Source organism: Falco punctatus (assembly GCF_963210335.1).
Source record: "Falco punctatus genome assembly, chromosome: 17".
Lineage (NCBI taxonomy): Eukaryota > Metazoa > Chordata > Aves > Falconiformes > Falconidae > Falco > Falco punctatus.
In genome coordinates, this window is record NC_137597.1 from 7,894,441 (window position 1) to 7,915,831 (window position 21,391).

Here is a 21,391-nt window from a genome sequence, read left to right on the forward strand (position 1 = left end):
TGATTCTGCAGTTTTGGCTCAGTGTCCAGATCAGCAGTGTACAGAAGATTATTGTCCTTCACTTGATGCTGATCATGTGAGTGACAGCTGGGGTGGGGTTCAGGAGAACTGATAACAATCTTCTGTTCTGATGAGCAATCAGTATTGCTTTTCCATTGCCTTATTCAACCACTAATTCTGAGTATATACAGGTGAAAGGAAAAAGTATTTTTAAGATCAATTCTCAGTTTCTTTAAAATGCCTTCTGATAAGGCAATCAGGACCAAGAGTTTGTAGGATTCCTAAAAGAAAGCCTGGCTTCAGTCTTTTAAACTGCCTTTTAAAAAATGTTTCCATTGTTCCAAGTAAACAGTTGTTCCTCAGTTAAGATAGCAATAGATCTGGTTTGTAGCTGGATTTCTGCCATAGATCTTGTACTTGGAGCACACAGAAAAGCCACGATGGTTTGGTTTTTTACTATAAAAAGGCATCAGATCGCTCTGATAAAGTCTGTGCACGCAGTGCCAAGTCTGTTTGGCTGTGTGCAACCAGTGTGCAGCAGACTTACCTTCTGTAACTGCATGCCTGTGTAGGGCTCTGGACCTTTCAATGCTCTATTCTGTGTCTGATTTCTGTATTAACTATATCGTTAATGAACTCACCTCCTACTTTCCCAGGCAGACGGGTGTCTCCTCATGCTGGCACTGACACTAAGATGCAGAGTTTTGCTGTAGTTGCTTGGTAAAACAGCAGTATTGGGTTTTTCTTACTTGTTTGTCTGTTACCTGCAAGGGGAAAAGCCACAGGAGGAGGAGGAATCGCAGCCTGTCTTGATGCAAAACGGCTCTCCCCGACTGAATCGGGTAGAATTTGCAAACCAGCAGTCCCCAGAGGTCTATGATGTCCGTCTGCAGCGGAAGGAGAACGAAGGATTTGGCTTTGTCATCCTTACCTCAAAGAACAAACCTCCTCCTGGGGGTAAGTGCCATGTTCTGGCAGCATTGTTGCTGCCTGGCCTCACTGCGTGGTGCTTGTACCAAAGCTGCTGCTGGCACTAGCAGGCGTGAGCAGGGCCGTGGCTTCTTCGGGGATTTCTCTGTCTTTGTTGTGCTGGTCTTACCTGCACAGCACTCTGTGTAGATACAGTCACCTCTCACTGTTTCACAGCCCAGCCAGCTGAGGCTCGGTCTGTCTGGCTGCTTCTTTATGCTCTTTTTCACTCAACTGTGACGTAAGCGGGGGGCAGGGGGAAAGTATTATCACAGGCAGCGAGCCCGTACACAGGAGTGTGCACTTGTCACAGGACAGTCTTGCAGACGTGGATAGTTGTCAGGCTGTGGTGGTGATGCCGGTTCTCACACTGCATTAATTCATAGGCATTTTAATGGAAATATAGTTTCAACTTTGGCTTTATATTACCTGATTGGGTAGCATTTCTTATTTTGGGGATCTGAGAAAGCAGAGACTGCAGTACCTGGAAGAAAGCAATGAAGTTGTAACTGTCAGGCAGGGTGTTTGTCTAGAAAGATCGTCAAAATGAAAAAGTAGCATGCTCTGGCATTACAGTTCTGATATATGGACATGGCCTCAGGCATAGTTGTAAAGATAAACAGCAAAATAACCAAGGTTAAAAGCAAAAATAAAAAGAAATACTGTGAAACAGAAGTGAATGAGAGAAGCTGCTTGCAGGAAACCCTGGAGTCCAACTCAGTGGAAAGATCCGTGAAGCCTGCACAGGAGCAGTTCTGCTCAGCATAATCAAGTGGACTTGTATTCCCTGTGCTGATGGCTGCTGCTTACCCAGCAGTGCCAGGTAGAGGCTATTGGATAATTTTTTTTGCGTGAAGTGGCAAGTAGGATCATCTTTCTGAGATTCATTCCCTTTGGCCACCGGGTTTGTGTTACCTGTGTCAGCCCTTGAAATACAAGCCAGCTCAGTGCGTTCACCCACAGATGAACACAATTCACTGACATTAAGGTACGGCTAACTTGTGAAATTGTTACTTGGTTCCTTTAGTTCCTTAGTGTAAATCACCCTTCTGAAACTTCCTCAGCTGATTCCAGACAGATATAATGATGGTTTGAAAGTGTGTCTCTCTTACTGAGCCTCAGACACTTTCTTCTGTTTTTCCACTTAATTTTACTGCACAATAAAAAAACCAGCAGGAGCGCAGAAAAATCCTGTTTCTAAATAACATTGTGCTGAATTCATGTGATATATATTTAGAGTGCGATGCAGTCTTGGCTCAGACAATGCCTTTCAAGAATGTTAAAGCCAGCGGCTTTGGAAGCGGCTGGTGTGGTGGGACAGCGCAGCGGCAGTGGTCCACATGCAGAGCTGCTGTCAGATTCCTGTGGCAGCAGCAGAGCAAACTGTCACCCTCCAGTGCATCATGCTGCACAGACAATTGTGTCCCATGTCAGAGTGGCCATGGGTTCACTGTGTTGTCTGGTCAGTCACACAATAAGAAAAAAACATTACAATATATTGGTATTCTGTTACGATATAACTGTAATACAGACAACTTTTTTGTCTAAGGATCTGCTGCAAATCCCGGTTTATTTGATACTAGAACTGAAAGTAGAAGACAACTGAAACCAGTTCCAGTGCCGGTAACATAAGCCCTGTGGTCCAGGTGGCTTCTAACACACAGGAAAAAAAGAGATGCTGGTGCATCCATAGGCTGTGTTGTGCTGAACGTTTCTGTGCTGCAGTTTAACATGAAGCTACAGGATATTTCAAAATAAGTAATCAGCCATTGGGTCTGCAACCCTGCAGTGCTTTACTCTTCACAGTTGTCTCTTAAGTTTATATATAGTCTATTAAAGAAAGCATAAATAAAATTTAAACTTCCAGTAAATGCTGGAAGGCATCACTGTGTGTTTCTTTGCGGTAACTTCAGCATGTCCTAGCTCCTTAAAACAATATTTGATGGCTTTTTAATCTTGGGTGGCTGATGACCCTGTGAAAGTGTTTCAGATTTGCTGTCATGGTGTTGAAAAGCCAGCTGATAATCCTGACAGGCACACAGCGTTCCTCACCTCTCCTATCCCTCAGAGAAAAGCATGTTTGGGAGAGCAGCAACTACAGAAAACGGGTATCCATCAAACCCGCTTCAGGCACTGGAGGCACAAACAGGCTTTTACATGAAATAGCAAGGAGAGCGTTTATGAAACATGCAGAGGTCATTCTGGAGAGGTGTTTGGAAATGAGTTACAAAGGAGCAATGCAGCAGTTCCTGTGCAGAAGAGCCTTGATGAGGGATTTGGGAAAGACAGAATCCAATTCTGCTGTGCTTTCAGGCATCCAAATGAATGAAAGGCTGTTTTAGACGCATGGGAAAGCGTGCTGGCTGATGTGCTTTGATGTAATGTGAATCTGCTCTGTCAGGGCCACGTCAGCACGCAGCAGCTCAACAAGCCGCTCTTGCCCCAGGTTTTGGTAGGCTTCCCCGACCACAGTAGCATCTCGGTGGCTGCCAAGTGCCATCTGCAATGCTGATGTTCAGGTCAGCAAACTGTAAAACAGGATCTCCCCAAGTGCCGGCAGGGCTCTTGGTGGGGAGAGCGCAGGAGCCGCCAAGGCCGTGCTGTCCCACGGGACAGGTGCCTGAGGAGGCACCGCATGGAGTGCAGCATCCCTCCCACCTGGTGCCTTTTTAGTTCTACTTGTTCCTGCATTTGTGTTCACCTCTGGGAAAGTAACTAAAAGCAGTCTTTTTTTCCTTCTACTTCTCATGAAATTATATCTTCTTCTTGTTCTGTCTTTTCTGGCCCCATTGCTTTGGCCTCTAGAGGAACCTGCACACAGAGCAGAGCGTCACTATGGGAGGAACTGAGGAAAGCAAGCCAGGAGAGCTAGCTAAAATTCAAGACAATTATTACATGTGCAAGTTCATCTCGGAGAGCAGGGATAGGGAGCAGGTCTGTGCAGAGCTGAGCTGGCACACCTTGTTGTGCTGCCTGGGTGTGCTGAGGGTTGCTGCTGAGCTGCTCAGCAGGTTACTAAGTCGATCTCTGGCAGGAGAAGTTTGATTTCCTTTTGAAGTGCATGTAAGGTTTAATTTTTGGCTGCAAGGAGGAAGAGTTAATCTGTGCATCCAGATTTCTGATGACTGTAGTCAACTGGATGTCCATAACTGTCTCGGAGTCCACACAGTGCCCCAGGGTCTGTGCATGAAATAGAAAAAAAATACATTATAGGTGGCAAACCAGACTGCTTGGTAGTGCTCCTGGGACACATGGTCTTGCGCAGCTGTGACCCGTTTCCTTCCTGTGTTTTCCCTTAGGCACAACACCTTGTATGTGGCAAGGCCATGCTGTCAGCGGTTGGCATTTCCATTCACTCTACTGAGTGGAGCATTCTTCATATTTGCGGGTTTTTCTGTACTAGCAGTGCCACCCTTTAGAGCAGGAGCGGTCTCTGGTATAGCTGTGGCAGTGCTGGGTCTGTGTGGTACTTATCTTACATGAATATGAATCATGTTGCTGTGCCTGTTCTTGATTTCCTAGTGATTCCTCACAAGATCGGGCGAGTTATAGATGGGAGCCCAGCTGACCAGTGTGGGAAGCTGAAAGTGGGAGACCGCATCTCGGCAGTGAATGGTCAATCCATCGTCGAGCTCTCTCATGACAGCATAGTACAGCTGATCAAGGACGCAGGCAACGTGGTGACTCTGACTGTTGTGGCTGAGGAAGGTATGGAGGGTGCGTGGCCCTGGCAGGGGGATGGGTCCTACCACACTGCCAGAGTCTAATGTTTGTAATTTCTGAAGTTAACTCACTTAAAATGGAGTATTTTAAGATGTTTGGAAATTAAAGAGCGTGAAGCTCATCCATTTGCTCTGGAAGAGCTGAAGGCAGGTGGGGCAGAGAGATACAGCTACCAAGGTGGTTGTACTGAAAAATAAGATGCAGGTATTAACAGTGCGATGCAAGGTTAGAGAAATTCTCGTGGTTTCTCACATGAGAGGCAGACATGGAATCATGTCCTGTCCAGACCTTGTATTCTTCAACAAAAGAGAAATGACCTCTCCTGGGGGGAGCTACACCAGACACAGGATGATGCCAAGAGAGAAAATCTCACCACATACAGTGCCCATCTCTTGCTGCTGCAGTCGCTGCTGGAGCTTTGTTCCAGCTGGGACACTAGGCAGCTAGGGTGCTTGCTGTAGGGCTGCAGGGACACCTGCATTCCAGATCCTCTCCGTTTAGACACACCTGCCACATTAAAATACATAAATTACTGAATGCTGCATCCCTGGGATGCAACAGAAACGTCGTGTAGTTCTGTCTGCCAAAGCTACCCTTTGAAAAATCATCACATCCCACCATGAAAACCTTGCTTGGGGTTTTCTTGCAGAGCCTCCCAGGCTGCTAGCAAATTCTTCACACGCAACTGCCATGTCAACTGAGCAGCAGAAGTGAGTATTCGTGGCTGCAAAGTCCCATCTTTAGAGACTATATTTTTCATGAAAGCTCCCATGCAACACTGCATTCAGTATGGTTTTGTTTCTACACAAGCAATTCACTATAAATATGTAAAATCCAGTCATTTGAGGAGAAAAGCTTCAACCCTGCTTCCCACTGCATTTTTCTGGATTGCTGCTTATGGGTTTAATTAAACTCACTATCACGTTATTTTGCCAGAAAGCTGGCTTTCTTCACCTTTTGAATAACAAATACCTAGACCCAGAATGTGAGTAAAGCCAACAGATGATTCTCTAATTTCACATGCATTGCAAATATGTAACACACTATCTCAGCCTGTAGTACAAAATTTCAAAGACTTAATTTTCCTTTTTATTAATGCTTGAAGCAGAGACTCTTCTAAAAATTGTTGGTTTTCTATTAAGTTTTTCATTTTTATCAAATCTAATTCATTCCAGTTTGAAGGGACACACCTCAAAGCAGTTGCCCAGGGCAATGCTTAAAATGCAACTGAAGTCTGAGTTGGTTGCATTAGACCTGTTTCTCCAGAGCTCTTACTCAGCTTTGTTTTCAAAATAAGCTTTCTGAATATAACATTTTTGTCCCTTGTTTATGCATGATGTTACCTGGACTCTGTGTAAGAACTTTTCCCATTTCCTCAATTAAAGATTTGTAGCCAAAATGTAGAGATAAAATGAGAACCTGAGGAGAATCAACAAAGGGAGGGGAAGAAAGGTCAGTAGCAGGTGATAAAACGGCTGAAGAGACCAGTCAGAAAAAATGTGTGGCTTAGAGGAGCTGGGGTTGGCGTGTTTCAGACGTAAAGAATTTTGTGACAGTGAAGGAGAGAGAAACAGAACCTGTTCCACCAAAATGGAATATATTGCCAAGTATATCCTCCTTGATTTAGCTGGAGAAATACAGTTTAGCACACAGCATAACCTTCCACACAGCAGACTCTTGTAGAAAGCCAGAGTGGATGTGAATTAGTCAGGGCTTCAGGTGTTTTCCCCGCTGGATCGCGGGGAGAGGGCTGAGCCTCGCAGAGATGGTTCACAAGTTGCTGCTTAACGCTGAGGAAGAGGCAGGATGCAGCTCCAAAGAGAAGAATGCCCATTTTGCCAGGAACTGTTCAGCATCACAAAGCATAAACCCTAATAGAGTTTGCTGTTCCCTGGTGCATCTTCAGCGCTGTCCTCTCAGACTTATGACGAAAATACTGCCTTGTACCCCTTCGCTGTCCCTCCTCGCTTTCACAGATGTGTGATCTTTGCTTTCCATACAAATAAACGAATTCCACTTCATGCACCAGAAGACATTCTTTAACATTTTTCACAAAAGCAGGAGCCTGTCAGCTTTTGTCATGTATTAGCTGGAAACATAAGAGAGCAGGCTGAAAAGAGGACTGGAGAATTTGTACAAACAGATGGCATTTTTCTTGCCTGTGCTTCTAAATTAAAACTCTGAGTATAAACCACGATTAAAAGTTGACATTTTGTCTCTAGAGAAAAACCTCTTTAAGGCATGTCATAGTAATAGCACCAAGCAGTCCTGTGAAGGACTTGGAAGGTCTTGCATACCTGAGAAATTCAGTCTGATAATACGCATTATATTTTCCTTCCCTTAAGATGCTTGAGTGCTTTGTATATTTCGCTAGGGCTTGCTCGTTCTTAACTGAGGAATGCAGTAATGTGATGCATCTAACAGAGGACTGGAACTTCCGTAGTTTTGGTGCTTGAGATACCTTTTTTTTTTTAACCCTTACAAAGAAAAGGAGTATGTTAGTTTATAATTCAGCACATAAGTTCACCTTGGGCCACTACTTGCCATTTCAGGTTCTAGCTAAGAGGCAGCTTTTTGAATAGCCGCTTCATGGCTCTGAAGTGACACAGACGTTTTGTATCCTGAAACATGGTTTTTTTTCATAAAGGCACTGGATTTATTGTAAAGTACAGAATCACTGTATTTTTTGTGGAAGGGAAAATAAGCTATTCTAAAAGATTTATTTAAATGTCATGCCTTTTAGGGAAGGTGAAACACTTTAAAATTCTTGTTGATAACCTGACAGTGAACTAGTGCCTCCAGTGTAGTTGTGGGACCAGTTCGTAACCTTTTCCGGAGCTGGCCAGTAGCAAACTCTCCTTTGTGCCTTAAATGAGTTGACAGTTTCTCTTTATCACTGAGAGTCTTCACCTCTGAATCCTCATTGCCTCTGCAGAGCCTCATTCTCCTCGTACCTTTAAAAAGGGAAATGTTCTCAAGTGGACATTATTCTTACAAAAATTTATTATATTGAATACCCAAACCAACTTCGTGGATCTGACTAGCCCTAATCCCTTCTGGTCTTTATCAATTCACAGTCTAAAACCCTTCTGTTCATGTCTGGTTCAGTTAAAATTGTGGGAGTTTTCTGAGGAAAAGCAGTGTAGGTAAGAATAAAATTCCTAGGAATTTATTCCATGGAACCAATGAACTGCACTTGGGTTCCTGGCTTATGGCGTTAGACCTTGGAAAATTCTCTTCACCTTGTGACTGAGGTCAGCTGAGCTGTGGCATCCTTAGGAACAGCAGGCACAGCGCTGACGGTCACATGTGGGGAGCATGCCTAGCAGTATGCTTGGGAAGTTCTCTCTGACCGTTGATTTTGTTTGAATTTATTAGAACACCGTGGTCCTCCATCAGGAACAAACTCTGCCAGGCAGAGTCCGGCTCCACAGCACCGACCGCTGGGATCAGCACAGATCAACCCTTCCGGCACAGACAGGTACAGGGCTTTGGGGTTTGGCGAAAGGAATGGACAACAGCTGGAAAAGCTTGACCAGAGGGATTGTTAATGCAAAGGTGACATACGCGTCCTTTTACCTCTGTGTAGGGGAGCTACGGAAGGTGAAGCTGGAAAAGAAGTTTCAAATAGTTACAGGCTTTCCTGGCCCGAGCATAAGCATTTGGCACAATCTGATGCTGGCGTTGCTTCAGTTATTGGTAGCCGTCATTCCCAGGTACAGGTAACCGTCCAGAGGGTGCGGAGACATGCAAAACACTTGTCCGTCCAGACACCACAGTGGCATTGCCACGGAGTGTTCAAAAGCAGAACAATAAAGCATTTCCCTGTCAGACACGGGTAGAAAAGTTGCGTACAAAGATGCACCAAAGTGCTTGACACAACGTTTTTGTTGATGTTTTAGATTTTTACAATCTCCTTGGTGTAGGTGGGTACTCATTATAATTATAAAGGAAACAAAAAATGCTTGCAACAGGGCTACTACAGACCCTTTGGCAAAGTTTCTTAAGGAAATTTCATGCATATCTGAAACTTAGAAGGGAAATTGTTCTGTATGTTTAGAATTAGAATGAAACGATTACACCTAGTCATACATGAGCTGTGATGAATTCAGTTTAATTCATGGATTGCACATTTGTCAAAATACAAACATGTGTGAAGCATTTTTTCAGAAAAATAAATGTTTGAATCTGCCTACAAGTCCTCATCTTTTTCCCTCTGCCTTCTCACACAGAATCCTGGCTGTTTCCCAGTAGAGTTGGAAAGGGGCCCTCGAGGGTTTGGATTCAGCCTTCGAGGAGGAAAGGAATACAACATGGGCTTATTCATCCTTCGGCTTGCTGAAGATGGGCCAGCTGTCAAAGATGGGCGAGTACATGTGAGTTTGTCTTCTCTAATCGATTTGTTGATCAAGTTGGCCTTTTGACACATTAATTTACCCGTAGTGACAACAACCCTTGCTTTTTCACGAGTGCAGGGTCCAAATAGACAGAACAACATCTGGGCAGCTGCCCTTCTTCCAGCTGTTACTGCGCAGTGACAGCAGATGTTGTTAAGTGTTAAGCTTTTAAAGGAGAAATATATGAAAAGCTCTGGCTGTCCAAAATGAACTGTCCATCCGTCCTTGAGTTACAATAACATACGTGTCCCAGGGTTTGAGCAGCAGCTACTCAGCACGCTTTAGGAGCCCAGACAAGAAATTGCACAGTGGAACAGAGAACTGAAAGGAGAATCACTGTCAAAGTCAGGGAATTTGTAAGGAACGTTGTGTGTACATTGTGCTATTGCTGTGCTGTGCCATGTTTGCGGATCCATGCCTAACTTTTTTCCAAATTTTTGTATGTTATTTCTTATGTTTGTGTAAGGAAATAATTTTCAGGTGATGTAGTAACAGCAAAATATATGGGCACAACAGCAAAGAACAATGGTGCAGGACAATCTGTGCCTGCTGCCCAGAGCTGAATTTTCAGAGGCTGGAGCATGAAGCTGAACCAGGTGCCCATGAGCTGCCGTCCCGCGTGCAGTCTGGTGCTGCATCGCAAGTGTGGCCGTCGGCACAAGGCTCTGCCTCCATCGGTACCATGATTTGCAGAATAGAGCTGACACAGATACTTGCTGGGGCTACCGTGAGGCTTAATTGGATGTGGAATTCTAGGTATTGTTAACTTCTGTTATCCTGTTCTTTACAGTAATTAGCTTATTTCCCTCATGCTTGAGAAACTACATGAATGTAGCATTTAGTACTCGTATTTTCTTTTGTATTCCTCCTTCAAGTAGTGTTAGACTAAGCCGAGGGCTTTGCTTTCCAGGCAAAAGCAACCAAAAGGTTCCCAGCTGACTGCACTCTGCTTCGTGTAGATGACCTGTGCCAAGGCACGGGTCAGTGTGGGACCGCGACAGCACAGTACGGCTGGAAGCCTCCACCTCCCCGTGTCAGCTCTGCCGCTGGGGTAAAGCCTCCTCTGCCGCTTGGCATGAGCTGTGCAGGGGACGTGTGTACGCAGGGACGTGTTCGCTGCGGTGCTGGGGGGTCATGTCCCCCAGGGAATGTGAGCCTCTGAGGCTGGTGCTGGTGGCTGTGGAGGAGCAGAGCCGTGAGCGCTGTGCCGTGTGTCCCCAGCAGCTCAGCACACGAGGCTGCTCTCACCCAGCATGAGGTTGGTTCACAATTTTCATGTCATTTAGTTTCTCCTTCTTCAGCTGCAAAATGGTGTCATTTTCGGACTGTACTTTTGAAACGGTGACAATGAATTTCTCACCCGGTTAATGGCAGCTGAGCATGATGGGGGGGGCACGTCGTGCAGCGTGGCGCATCCTGTCCTGTCCGATGAGTACCCAGCCGGTGACCTCCTCTGGCAGAGACAGTTGGTTTAACAGAGCCCCGACCGTTCCTTTCAGCCGCTGATTTTATGCACTAGTGACATCCGTTGGCTGAGCCTTGTACTGCGAAACAGGTTTCATGACCCCGTCTGCGGGGGTGCGATTCCAACCCCTTTCCAGCAGCCTGCAAAGTCCTTGTGAACTGTAATTACCTGCCCAATACCTCTGCAAGTTGCTAATTGGCCTCATAGACGTTGGTACTGACAACTGCATAGTGACGGTCTCTCCTACCTGGAAGAAAAAAGCCCATTTCCCTACATAAAGCCTGTTCTGCCATGGTAGCACTTGGCTCCTCATTAAATGCAGAGAAGTTGCTGTTGCCTGGCCAGTGTGATTTTTAAACAGGCACACGGTGCCAGGTTTGACGTAGTTCATCCACCGGCTCCCTCCATATAATGGTCCAGAATGAAAATACCTTGAAGCACGGTCTCACCGCTTGTAAATAAATGGAAAGATAGGTTGAAGTAACCTGAGATCTTTTATTGAGCTGTCTGAACAGAAGACCTGCATGAAGAGCTCTGAGCTGGCGGAGTGTTGTGTTGTGTCATGTTGATCAGCAGCCATGGAATCGTGTTGCTATTGCTGAGTGGATTTTAGCATGAGAGGAAAAATATAAGCATCTGCCTCTGTTTTTTCCTTTCTAAATTAAAAATCGGTTTACAGTGTCGGAGACACATGACAACTAACCTGGTTGCTCTTTTCTTGTCAGGTTGGTGACCAAATTGTTGAAATTAATGGAGAACCCACCCAAGGAATCACTCACACACGAGCCATTGAGCTGATTCAGGCTGGAGGGAATAAAGTTTTGCTGCTGCTGAGACCAGGGACTGGCCTGATACCAGATCACAGTACGTCATCTCAAGTGCTGTCTCATTTTGAGGACCCAAGGCAATAGAGTACTGTCTGATAAGGAAACTTTGGTGTTTGCTCACTGAAATAGTTAGCCGTTTCCTTTCTGACAGCTGTGCAGGTGTTCATATTTACTTTAAAATAAAAGGAATATTTTGAGTAAAAATCATGTATGACAAGTACCTAGGAATACTACACAGTGTGAAATTACTGCGTATTTGCAATTGTAGTAAGTTTCTCAGCTCTGTCCAAGCTAATCAAGTTTTCCTGTACAAATGTGATAATTAACAGATTGCCTTTTAATTTAAATTAAAATCCTCTAAGATACAGTAATCAGTTCAAAATGCCTATATTGTTAAGAATATTATTCCTGTACTGGTTTTAGCCTTCTAAATTACAGAATGCTTTGTTTTTCAAAGCCAAAACTTCAGAAAGCAGGGAGAGAGACAGCTTTGCTCTCAGAATGGAGTGAGTTTGTTTAAAGGTGCAACTTCTGCATCCACAACAGGAAAGCACAAACTGGGGGGTGGGGGGGTGGGGGGGGGAGAAGGACAGACAAAAAAGCAAATGCTTGCAGAATCTCTTGAGTTCCACTACAGAGCATGGAACTGATGATTTTGAGTTTGACTTAGGAAATGGTCAGAATCTACAAATCAAAAAGTCTTGAGGTTGTGGTAGTATTCTAAAGCAAAGAACACTTTCTCTCTGAGTTGTTCTGTGTTCTCTCTTTTAACTGTTGATGCTGACACCAAGATTAAACTTCTTAAATTGTAGGGTCACTTTTTCTGATTAAGAGCTTTTCAGTAACAGTAACCAACCATGAGTTCATCCTTTGAAAATTTTAAAACACACAGTTTGAACTACAACATAGTGTTGGGTTCAGTCATTTACAAGCAGCAACTGGCATCCACTCAAGGGATAAAATCTGCTCAGAACTTTCTCCATTTCTTTCCTCCAGAGAGCTAGAAGATGGCCCTGAACATCTTACTGTTCCAACCTGCACAGCACAGTAAAATCAGTGAATTAGCACATGGCATAGAAACAGCCCACCTGTGATCTGCGAGGTCTGTTCTGTGCTGTCTTGCTAGATTCCTGGCTGGCTGGGTTTCTCTCTCACACTGAATTACCTTGTCATTAAGGGTGAAAGTTAAATATAGTCTTTGTGATCTGAGGAGCTTCTGTTAAGGCCCTCTTTAACACCAGCCTTTACAAGCTACAGGAGAGGGAAGCAGTGTGAGGGCACCTCCAGCTCTCTCCTTACTAACAGCAATTTAAGCTTCATATAATTGCAGCAGTGATAAATAGCATTTATTCTGCACCACAAGGGCTGCACAGTAGTTATCTGGAATCACTCCTGGCGCTCTGGCTCACAGAAATCTCCTGAGTCTGAGGTAGAAACACAGAATTGTAGAAGAGTCTGAAGAAACCTCCAGAGACCATCTGGTCCAGCCCTCTGTCCAAATTGGGGCCTGAGATTAGGTTAAGCAACTTAGATTAGATGGCAGCAGCGGAGAGGGGAAGGATTTTGTTGCCTCTTGTCTTGCTGTTAATCATACATTTCTGATTGAAATCTTGCTTGCTGTACTCTGTGATTTTGGTATGTAGTTCTGGGCTTTTTCTCTTCCTCCTTCAGGTTTGGCTCCTTCCAGTCTGTGTCCCTACGTGAAACCTGAGCAACATTAAGGGCTTTCAGTGCTTTTCTTGGTTTTTCCTTAAAGACTTGGTAAATCTGCATGTCTTGTGTTTCATCTCTTCCTATTATTAAAGTGCAAAGCTATGAATAACCTCAGCTTTTCACTGTTTTCAGTTTTCTTTTAGCATAGCCGTTTCAATTCATTGGTTTTCTTGTATTAAACAATGTAGGTCAGGGACTTCCCATTTTGCAATTTTGCTGTGTAGGTTCTAAAGCTGTGCTGATACAAGACGGTGTCAGTCCCGCAGAGATCATGCCAGCACTCTAAGCACAAGTGTTTTTCCAAGATCACATCCTTGTGGTGGTTGTAGGTTGTGGAACAATGCAATATAGAAAACTGACCCGATCAGACTTTTAAGAGTATGCCACTACATAATCTTTTTTAAATTGAAGATTTCATATAACATCATGGAACCTCAGTAGTATGCACACTCCTATAACACTTAGTGATTTTTTTATTTTATTTTAGTAATTTAGTCAAATCTCTCAATGTTCGCTTCCAGGTGATTGGGATAGTTATAATCCATCTTCGTCAAATGTAATATATGAAGAACAGTCACCATTATCTTCATCTTCGCATCCTGCTTCCCCATCTGAAGTGTGTTATTTACCAGTACCAGGAGAAGCTTTAACCAGAGTTCAGCTGTCTGAGAAACTGGAACAAGCAAAGAACACTGTGCCTGAAAAGAGAAGCACTTTAACTGAAAACCAGTTTGAGATGAAGCCTCAGTCTTCTCCCCAGAGAACAGAGAACAGATGGGAATGTCCCTCCAATCCTGGGTTTGAAATCACAAGAGGTAGCTTGGAAGCAGAGACTAGAGGAGACAGATCTGCAAGTCCAGAAAAGTTACGGGCTGCTGAGGGACACGCTCACAGAGGATTCCACAGCCCCAGAAAAGGGGATCCTGAAAAAGCCTATGGCAATCTCTCACACAAATCTGACAGTTCCAGAAAGAGTGAGAGTAAAACCACAGAAATAGGGATGAACAATAGTAACAAAAAAGAGTATCCCAGTGGAAGTCGGGGAAGGTCTGCCAGTCCCCAAAAGCATCTCGGTAAGCAAGGAAACACAGAAACAGTAGGCAGGTTACAAGAATATCAAGACAGAACAACTGGTGGTGACAAGATGCCTGTTGAGCAATTGAAAGGTGGAAATGGTAAAACAGGAGTCACCAGGAGAGACACGAAGCAGAAAACAACTGGAAAGACAGATGGGTGGTCTCCAGAGCGACGAGATGCAGCATTTGGCGAGAATATATTCCCATTCAGTGACTCTAGGAGAAATGCATTTGAGGATGAAAAAATAAGGAAGTCAAGCTCTGGAGAGCCAAGTTCCAGCAGATTCAAAACTTCCAGTCTTTCCAATATTCCACTGCTTTCCATGGAGAAACAAAGGCGGCCAGAAACACAGGAGACTGTTACACTGAACAAACAACACGGGGAGAGACACGTGGAGCTGCCTGATGAAACCAAAGATGATGGAATTTCCAAATCTGAGAACAGTTCTCCAGTCAAGAAGACGCCGATAACTCCTGGACCTTGGAGGGTACCAAGCGCATGTAAAGTCACCCAAGCAGCAGGTGTGGCTGAAAAACGGGTTTGACTGATGCTTTTTTTTAGAACATGTTTTAATCAAGTTTCTAATAATGGTCATTTAAAAGCATTGTTTCTTTTCACAAAATTGTCAATTTTTTCAGAAACTGGTTAGAGGGTGGAAAGTATTTGATTCGTTCTTAAATTATCTAAGCTGCATGAAGGACCTTTTGGATCGCTTAAATGAAACTCCTCCATAAGCTGCTGTCCCCTTGCCCTTTCGAAGGCGGTGTTCTGCTGCTCTCAACGTTGCACTGCTACGGCTTTCTCAGATAGTATTGTGAGTTCCTGAACAAAATTATTTAATGCCTATATTGCCAATGTGATCATGACTCACTTCTTGTTCTTGTGCCAAGTTATCTACTGTATCTGGTCAATCTGATCCTTGTATGTATTCCAGTCACAGAAGAGGCAAGGTTTTGTTTGAAATGGGTATTTTCTCAAGAGCATGTTGCATGTTTACATAGGAAATATGCATGTTCTTACTGGTTCAGTAAGAAGATGGATGAGTTGGTTCTATCAATTCTAGGGCAGCAAATGAGCCACTGATGCTGTTCAATTGATGTTTTTCTTAAATTTTTATACCTAATATAAAATCGTGTAGATAAAAATTATATTTGACATAATCGATGTTTTGTAATTTTGCTTTTTATGAACACAGCAAAATTGCTTTATTTTCTTGATTCATAAAGATGCTTATAACAACTGCTCACAAACATCTGTCCAAAAAAATTCCAGGTTCTGTTAAATAACATAATTCATTTTGGTTTCAGTGTGGCGCTGTGTCATCCTTAGCATTCTTTGTAAATGTAATCAATGAGTGCACGTTTATTTTCAGCCTCATTGTGGTGCTGTAGTCTGAAGTCCCATCTTTAATTATTTAATGGTAGTTAATTAGGAATTGGATTTTTTCCCTCTGTGGAGAGAACAACTGATCTTTAGGACAGAACCAGCCACCGTAGCTGCTTCTTAAATGAAGCTCTTGCCTGTGTACGTCAGAAGTCTCCTGTATTTTACTTTGAATGTGTGGTCTGTTCCAAGAGTGCTAAACAGGATGATTTACGGGGTACATGAAACTTAATATCTGTCATCTGGGCTAGAATACATATTTTAAAAAGAGAAATGTTGCCACTAGAATCTACTGACACATCAGTCTGTAAGAACAACAGACTGTATAAATTGAAGGGTTTTATTTTATTTGTAGTTTTAGTGATGATTTCCTGACATGGTAGGTTTTTAATGACTGCAGAAGAGTGGTAAAAGGAGCCCATTGGTCCAGTTTGCAGAAGGAGGAAGAAGTGTAAAAGGTCAAATTTACTTACTTGGGATAAAATTCAAACTCAACACAATTTGCTGTTTGAAAGGGAGTGTGTGACTATCTTGTTTTGGCTTTGAAACATTTTGTGTTTTTAAAGCTCAGTGAAGCACGGTGCATCAGTTCCGAGTTGACTCCTTCAGCCGTTCCGATGACTACTCAAACAGCTTTTTTAACAAAGACTTGGAAAATCAAACGGGCTTTAAAGCAGACCTGAATGGTGCTCTGCTGCTTGGCATTGGATGATCTGTTGAGATTTGCTGTGTAGCGTAATACATACAAATACTCCGTGTTGTGGAGTATGACTGTGAAAATATTTAATACTTTGAAGTAGCCTATGTAGATATTAACCATGTATTCTTAACAAGAGATGCCGTTTTATGTTGAGTTGTATGCACTTGCCCTAACCACTGAATACAGTACAAATTCAGACGTTTAATACAAAGACAAATTAGCACCACTGAAATTATTTCCCTGTCATCAACCACCCCTATATTTTTTCTGTATGTTAATGTGACCTGATTTAGTGTCTTACCCGTGTGTGATTTCTCCTTCCATAGAACTTGTATCTGTACTTACTGTATCGGATGACTTAGCAACGTGGCCTTGGAATGCTAAGCAATGTATGGATGTACTGGGTGTAAATGTTTATATATTGTACAGCACCTTTATACATACTTCTGAGGTTCTGACTAGAGAGACCTGTAAATCGCTCATTATTTTTTATATAGATATTAAAGAGAAACTCCAGTTCATGGCCTGTTGGTTCTGCACTGTATAAAATAGATTCTTTGTTGACTCTCAGTGATACTTTAAACAGCTAAATCTATGACCCAGGTTTTCCCCACAAACATAATACTCTTCTGGAAAACAAATGCAATTTATTATTAGAAGTTTCCTTGACTCCCTGTTCTAATAACAAATGTTCAACAAAGGTATTCTAAAAATCATCAAGTTGTGTAGAAACAGTTGTTAACGATGAAATACTTGTACTGTAGGTTTATTTGTACATTTTGATATATAAAATTGTCATCTCCTTTTACATCTTACAACTTTTCCTTGTACAGAAAATAGCTGTAAACAATTTGCTACCAAAATTCTTACGCCATCTTACCCCTTATGTGAAAGAATGAAACTATAAAAAGACATTCCTCAGTTCTTGCTTTTTTTGTTATTAATAAATAGAAGATAGTAGAGTCAGTGAAGGAAAATGTAAGTTTAACAGATGTCTTTAAAACATTTTGTTTCTCTCCTATGCCCTTTTCTATGCATTCATTACTTTTGGCTGAGGAAGGGGAAGCCTTTGCCACATCTCTTGCACTGGGCAGATTTCTTCCTCGGGTCCTCGCTGCGAGGCTCTGCCGTGGTGTGGAGCTGCAGCAGCTGCTCACACCACTGAGCAAAGCCAGCTGTCCAAAAAGATGCATCCTAAGAAGATGACGCCCCTGGGCCAGCTACTCATATTTGGCCCCATGAACTCTGTGTGTGCATGCCATGGGATAACTTCGCTGACTGCTTAGACCAGTTTATTCTGGATGTTGTAGAACAGTAAAGCAGAGGGAGAACTTTTGATATGTACACTGAGAATCTGTTTTAAAAATCATGATCACAGATTTCCGTAGTTTGAAAGCACCTCTGCTTTTTGCCCAAGCTACTGGTTCTCTTCACTGGTCCTTCTGGTGGAGAGGGCTGAGTGTTCGTTCGGTCAGTTCACGGTTTAATTTTCCATAACTGAAAAGAGATGCTGAGAGTGAGTACGGGTGTGAACGCCACGGGGCCAAAAGCTTTTCATCTACAGGGGAGAGCGGGGGGGTCTGCTTTGTCCCTCCTGTGCTGAGGGCTCGGCTCAGCGAGCTCCCATTTAAGGGGGAGCCACAGGAGGACTGTGTCCTCAGGCTGAAGGGAAAAACCCAGGACTCTGACTAGCGGCTTGAAGTGGGCACTGAAGTCCTCAGCGGGGCTGAAATTTGTCAGCCCCATCCTTCCCCACCACAACTGGCCCAGGGAGAGGGAGAGGAGCCTCATGGAGAGGGAGCCCAGTTCAAACCTTTCTGCTTGGTGGGAGGAATTGGGCAATGGTACAAAAGTGACCCCTACAAGATGTTCCGTGAGTGATGGGAGTTATACTTACTCTGATATTGAATCCTAGAAGATCACTTACAACACCTGAGACAGCAGAGAGTATTACAACACGTGTTATATTGTAGATTAATGGATTCATGGTCAGTCCATACAGCCTAAATGGAGTATCTAACTCCTGCAGTGGAAAGGAAGGGGAGGTAGAGTCCATTAGGGTTCATCCATACCAGAAGCAATTAATCCTCCGACTTTCAGCTTAATACTGGCTCTCCGGCAGACCTTGCTAACCGTGCACTGCCTCAGCATCCTTTCTTACAGGTACATACAGGAATTCCCACTTTGTACTTCAGGCCTCCCAGCTCAGCCGTGTTTTCTAACAGCCGTGCTGCATCTCAGAAGTCTCCTTTGTAGCAACACCAGCTGCGTAACAAGAGCTTGATACGACAGGCTGCTGAATGTGCCGAGGCTCATTTATGTCACTCAGACTATGCTCTTTCTTTTCCAAATACCAAATGCTTTGCTACTGTCAACAAGCTTCAACATTGAAGCTGCTGAAGGAGAAGGAGATTTAAGCAGTAGGGAGCTGTGCTGTGTTCACACCAGCCTCTCACTTACCTAAATCACAGTAAGCTGCTACTAATCACATGTTTGCAGCACTAATTAACCACATTGGTCTTGTGTTGCTTGATCTTATGCCATAGCTGTGGAAAGACAGAGAAACTCCCTTTGTGAGAACTGACTTACCTAACAAAGAGAAGAGAAATGGGAAGAGCAAAACCACAGTCATTGTCATTAGTCATTGCTTCCATAAAATTTAGTACCTGTTTGTTTTTAGGGGGAGTAGTTTACCTTCAGTAGCTTTGTAGATAGTTTCAGAACGTTGTTTACAAGAGAGAGCTGCTCTTTCTTATTTGGCTTCTTCTCCATCTTTAGGTATAAGTTTATCTGCGACAGAGGGACATTACAGATCAGGTGTTGATACTCCAGCACTAGCCCCCAGCTAATTTCTAAGAGAAATTAAGAGTCATTTTTCTGTTTACCGTCACTCCTAGAGAAGTGGTTCATCCACTGACAGAATTTAGCAGTGATAACTGTTCTTTTTCTGATTGACATGGTTAACACAAACACGTTAACCCAGAGATAAAAATAGTCTAGAATTTTAGAATTTGAATCTGTCCAAATGTTTAAGAGCTCATCCCTCCCCAGGTGTACAGTGTTTTATTGCCTTCTGTCCAGCACAAGGGTTGATTCCTAAATTTTAAAATTTGATCACAGTATTTTTTAAGCTGGTTTGAAATGCAATAATTATATCCAAACAAACCACAAAGCAAAAGGGAGAACAAGCTAAATTAAGATACCTGCTCAGTGAGCAAGATTGAAATATTACTGTATTTCTTGTTGGTTTCAGAGCCCAAAGATGCCAGACGTAGTAAGAAGAGAAGAAGTGCTGCCTCCCAGATTAGGAACTCCCAGTTGTAAGCTGCATTCAGAAATGTTTTGTGACCCTTAAGAACCTGTATTGGGGGGGGGGGGGAAGGTCAGTAGTGAGTAACATGCCCGTTCTCAGGAAAAGTGCAAAAGCATTGCCCTTACTGCTCCGCAGACATCCGTGCTCTCTGGCTGCTGACAGTTCTTCCCTTGAAGTGTAATTCATTCATGTCACTGGGTTAAAGCAAAAGGTCTTGTTTCTAACCTGGCTTTAGCTTGTAATTTGGTTTTTTTCTTTCCGCTTAGAAGAGGATGCTTGTTCTTGCTCTTTCCTCCCTCCAGTTAACAGTCAATGAAATGGCAATGCCTTTCCTCTCATGGGTGCTCGTCCCACTGGCAGCCTCAGACCACCTAGGGCGGGCTAAGCTGGTTCTGCCTTTCCCAGTATGTGCTCGCTGAGTCTAATGCAGCAGGACTGGGATTGTCATCGCTTTCCCCAGAAACCCGCAGCACACAGCAGCAGTCACAGTGGCAAGAGTTAGTATCTACTAATCTTTTTTTTTTGTTTGTTTACTAATAAAATTTACTGATCTAATTTGCTACCACAACTGCACCCGCATGGTCTCAAGAACTTCCCGAAATACTGTAATTAATCTCTTGCCAAAACCAAAGAAACCCAAGGGAACAGCCCCAGCATTTACACTGCTTACTGAAACACAAGGTTTAAAAGGTGTAACTAATAGTTACTGACATGCTTTGCCACAACAGTGGCTAGAGAGGATGCTGCAGTTGGCCCCCTTAAATAAAATGTCCTGTGAACCTCTGAGGTACTTGGGCAGACAGCCCTGTCCTTTCTGCACAAAAGCCTATGTCCTGAAATTTTCCTAATGATTACAAAAACTCAGACTTTCCTCTGCATACATAAGAGAATTAATATCTATTACCAACTAAACATTACAAAGCTTTTAAAAAATGCAAAACATTCCATATTACTTTGAAGACAAACGGCTACAGTTCAAGCACTTCATAGGCTGGCAAAAGAAAAGCCTCCAGCACTTTGGGAGTTTTCCCCCTACTTCTTAAAAAAAACAAACAAACAAAACACCAAACACACACGTTAAAATCTCACCTGGGCACAGCATATAAAAGCAATTGAAAGAGCCAGTAAAAAGATTGATGATACGACAACGTCCACCGATCGCTGGGGGCCTCGCCTCTGCAGAAACAAAGACACCGAGTCAGATCTGAGGCGGACGCAGAGCTGTCCAGGCTCATCATGAACAGCTGCAGCTGTTGAAGGGTTCGGGCAGCGCTGTCCAAGTGCTGGAAGGCAGAGAGGTCAAGGACACGCACCTAGAGACGGGGCTACTCCCCTGCAATGATCACATCTTGGGTCAGCACTCACCTTCAGGTAGGAACGAAGGGATAACCAGATCTTAATGTTTTCTACCTTCTTGAGTCTAAAGTGAGGAATTTCATATTTCCTGGCTTTCCGAGCAGATGTAATGTGACTAAAAAGCTTGGCAAACAAAAACCTCTGTGAATTAAAAACAGAAATACGCATACACAAATTAGTCTACAACAAAAAAATATCGCTGCGTGGTAACTGGCAGAAGAGGTCAGCCTTGCGGCATGCTGCAAAAGCCAACGGGGGGGACCCTGGTGCCCAGCCTCCCAAGCAAATAACTACAGTCACCTTGTGTATGGCAGAGGGAGAACTGCTGTTGCTGCGACGCGAGATTAACCACAGAGCTCTCACTGAAACAGAAAGTAACACCAGCCTGCCTGCCACTCAACACTTACAGCCGCTTTGACAAAGCTACTGTCCACAGTTGTGAGAGGGCTGAGGGTGATGCAGCCGCCC

The 21,391-nt window shown here is 43.6% G+C and overlaps 2 protein-coding genes across 15 annotated transcripts in view; one reads left to right on the top strand and one right to left on the bottom strand.

Annotated features, from left to right (window-relative positions):
- The window catches only part of MAGI3 (membrane associated guanylate kinase, WW and PDZ domain containing 3), a 92,780-nt gene extending 75,605 nt beyond the window's left edge, over window positions 1–17,175 (top strand). Inside the window, exons 15-22 of one of the 4 annotated variants that reach the window (XM_080367803.1) lie at window positions 772–957; window positions 4,492–4,677; window positions 8,071–8,173; window positions 8,282–8,414; window positions 8,925–9,068; window positions 11,280–11,418; window positions 13,053–13,142; window positions 13,616–13,750. In XM_080367803.1, the coding sequence (XP_080223929.1) occupies window positions 772–957; window positions 4,492–4,677; window positions 8,071–8,173; window positions 8,282–8,414; window positions 8,925–9,068; window positions 11,280–11,418; window positions 13,053–13,102 (941 nt within the window). In that variant the 3' untranslated portion in view covers window positions 13,103–13,142; window positions 13,616–13,750. Of the gene's footprint in view, window positions 1–771; window positions 958–4,491; window positions 4,678–8,070; window positions 8,174–8,281; window positions 8,415–8,924; window positions 9,069–11,279; window positions 11,419–13,052; window positions 13,143–13,615 lie in introns of all 4 variants that reach the window. The other 3 variants (XM_080367804.1, XM_080367801.1, XM_080367802.1) reach the window with 3 other exon arrangements.
- Window positions 16,990–21,391, bottom strand: part of LOC308054651 (protein PHTF1-like) — a 31,568-nt gene continuing 27,166 nt past the window's right edge. For 6 of the 11 annotated variants that reach the window (XM_080367809.1, XM_080367811.1, XM_080367805.1 and 3 more), the window contains 6 exons: window positions 20,933–21,064; window positions 20,657–20,743; window positions 19,458–19,613; window positions 18,949–19,044; window positions 18,152–18,277; window positions 16,990–17,751 (listed from right to left, as the gene is read on the bottom strand). In XM_080367809.1, the coding sequence (XP_080223935.1) occupies window positions 17,731–17,751; window positions 18,152–18,277; window positions 18,949–19,044; window positions 19,458–19,613; window positions 20,657–20,743; window positions 20,933–21,064 (618 nt within the window). In that variant the 3' untranslated portion in view covers window positions 16,990–17,730. Of the gene's footprint in view, window positions 17,752–18,151; window positions 18,844–18,948; window positions 19,045–19,457; window positions 19,614–20,656; window positions 20,851–20,932; window positions 21,065–21,391 lie in introns of those variants that run through there. The other 5 variants (XR_013924170.1, XR_013924171.1, XR_013924172.1 and 2 more) reach the window with 5 other exon arrangements.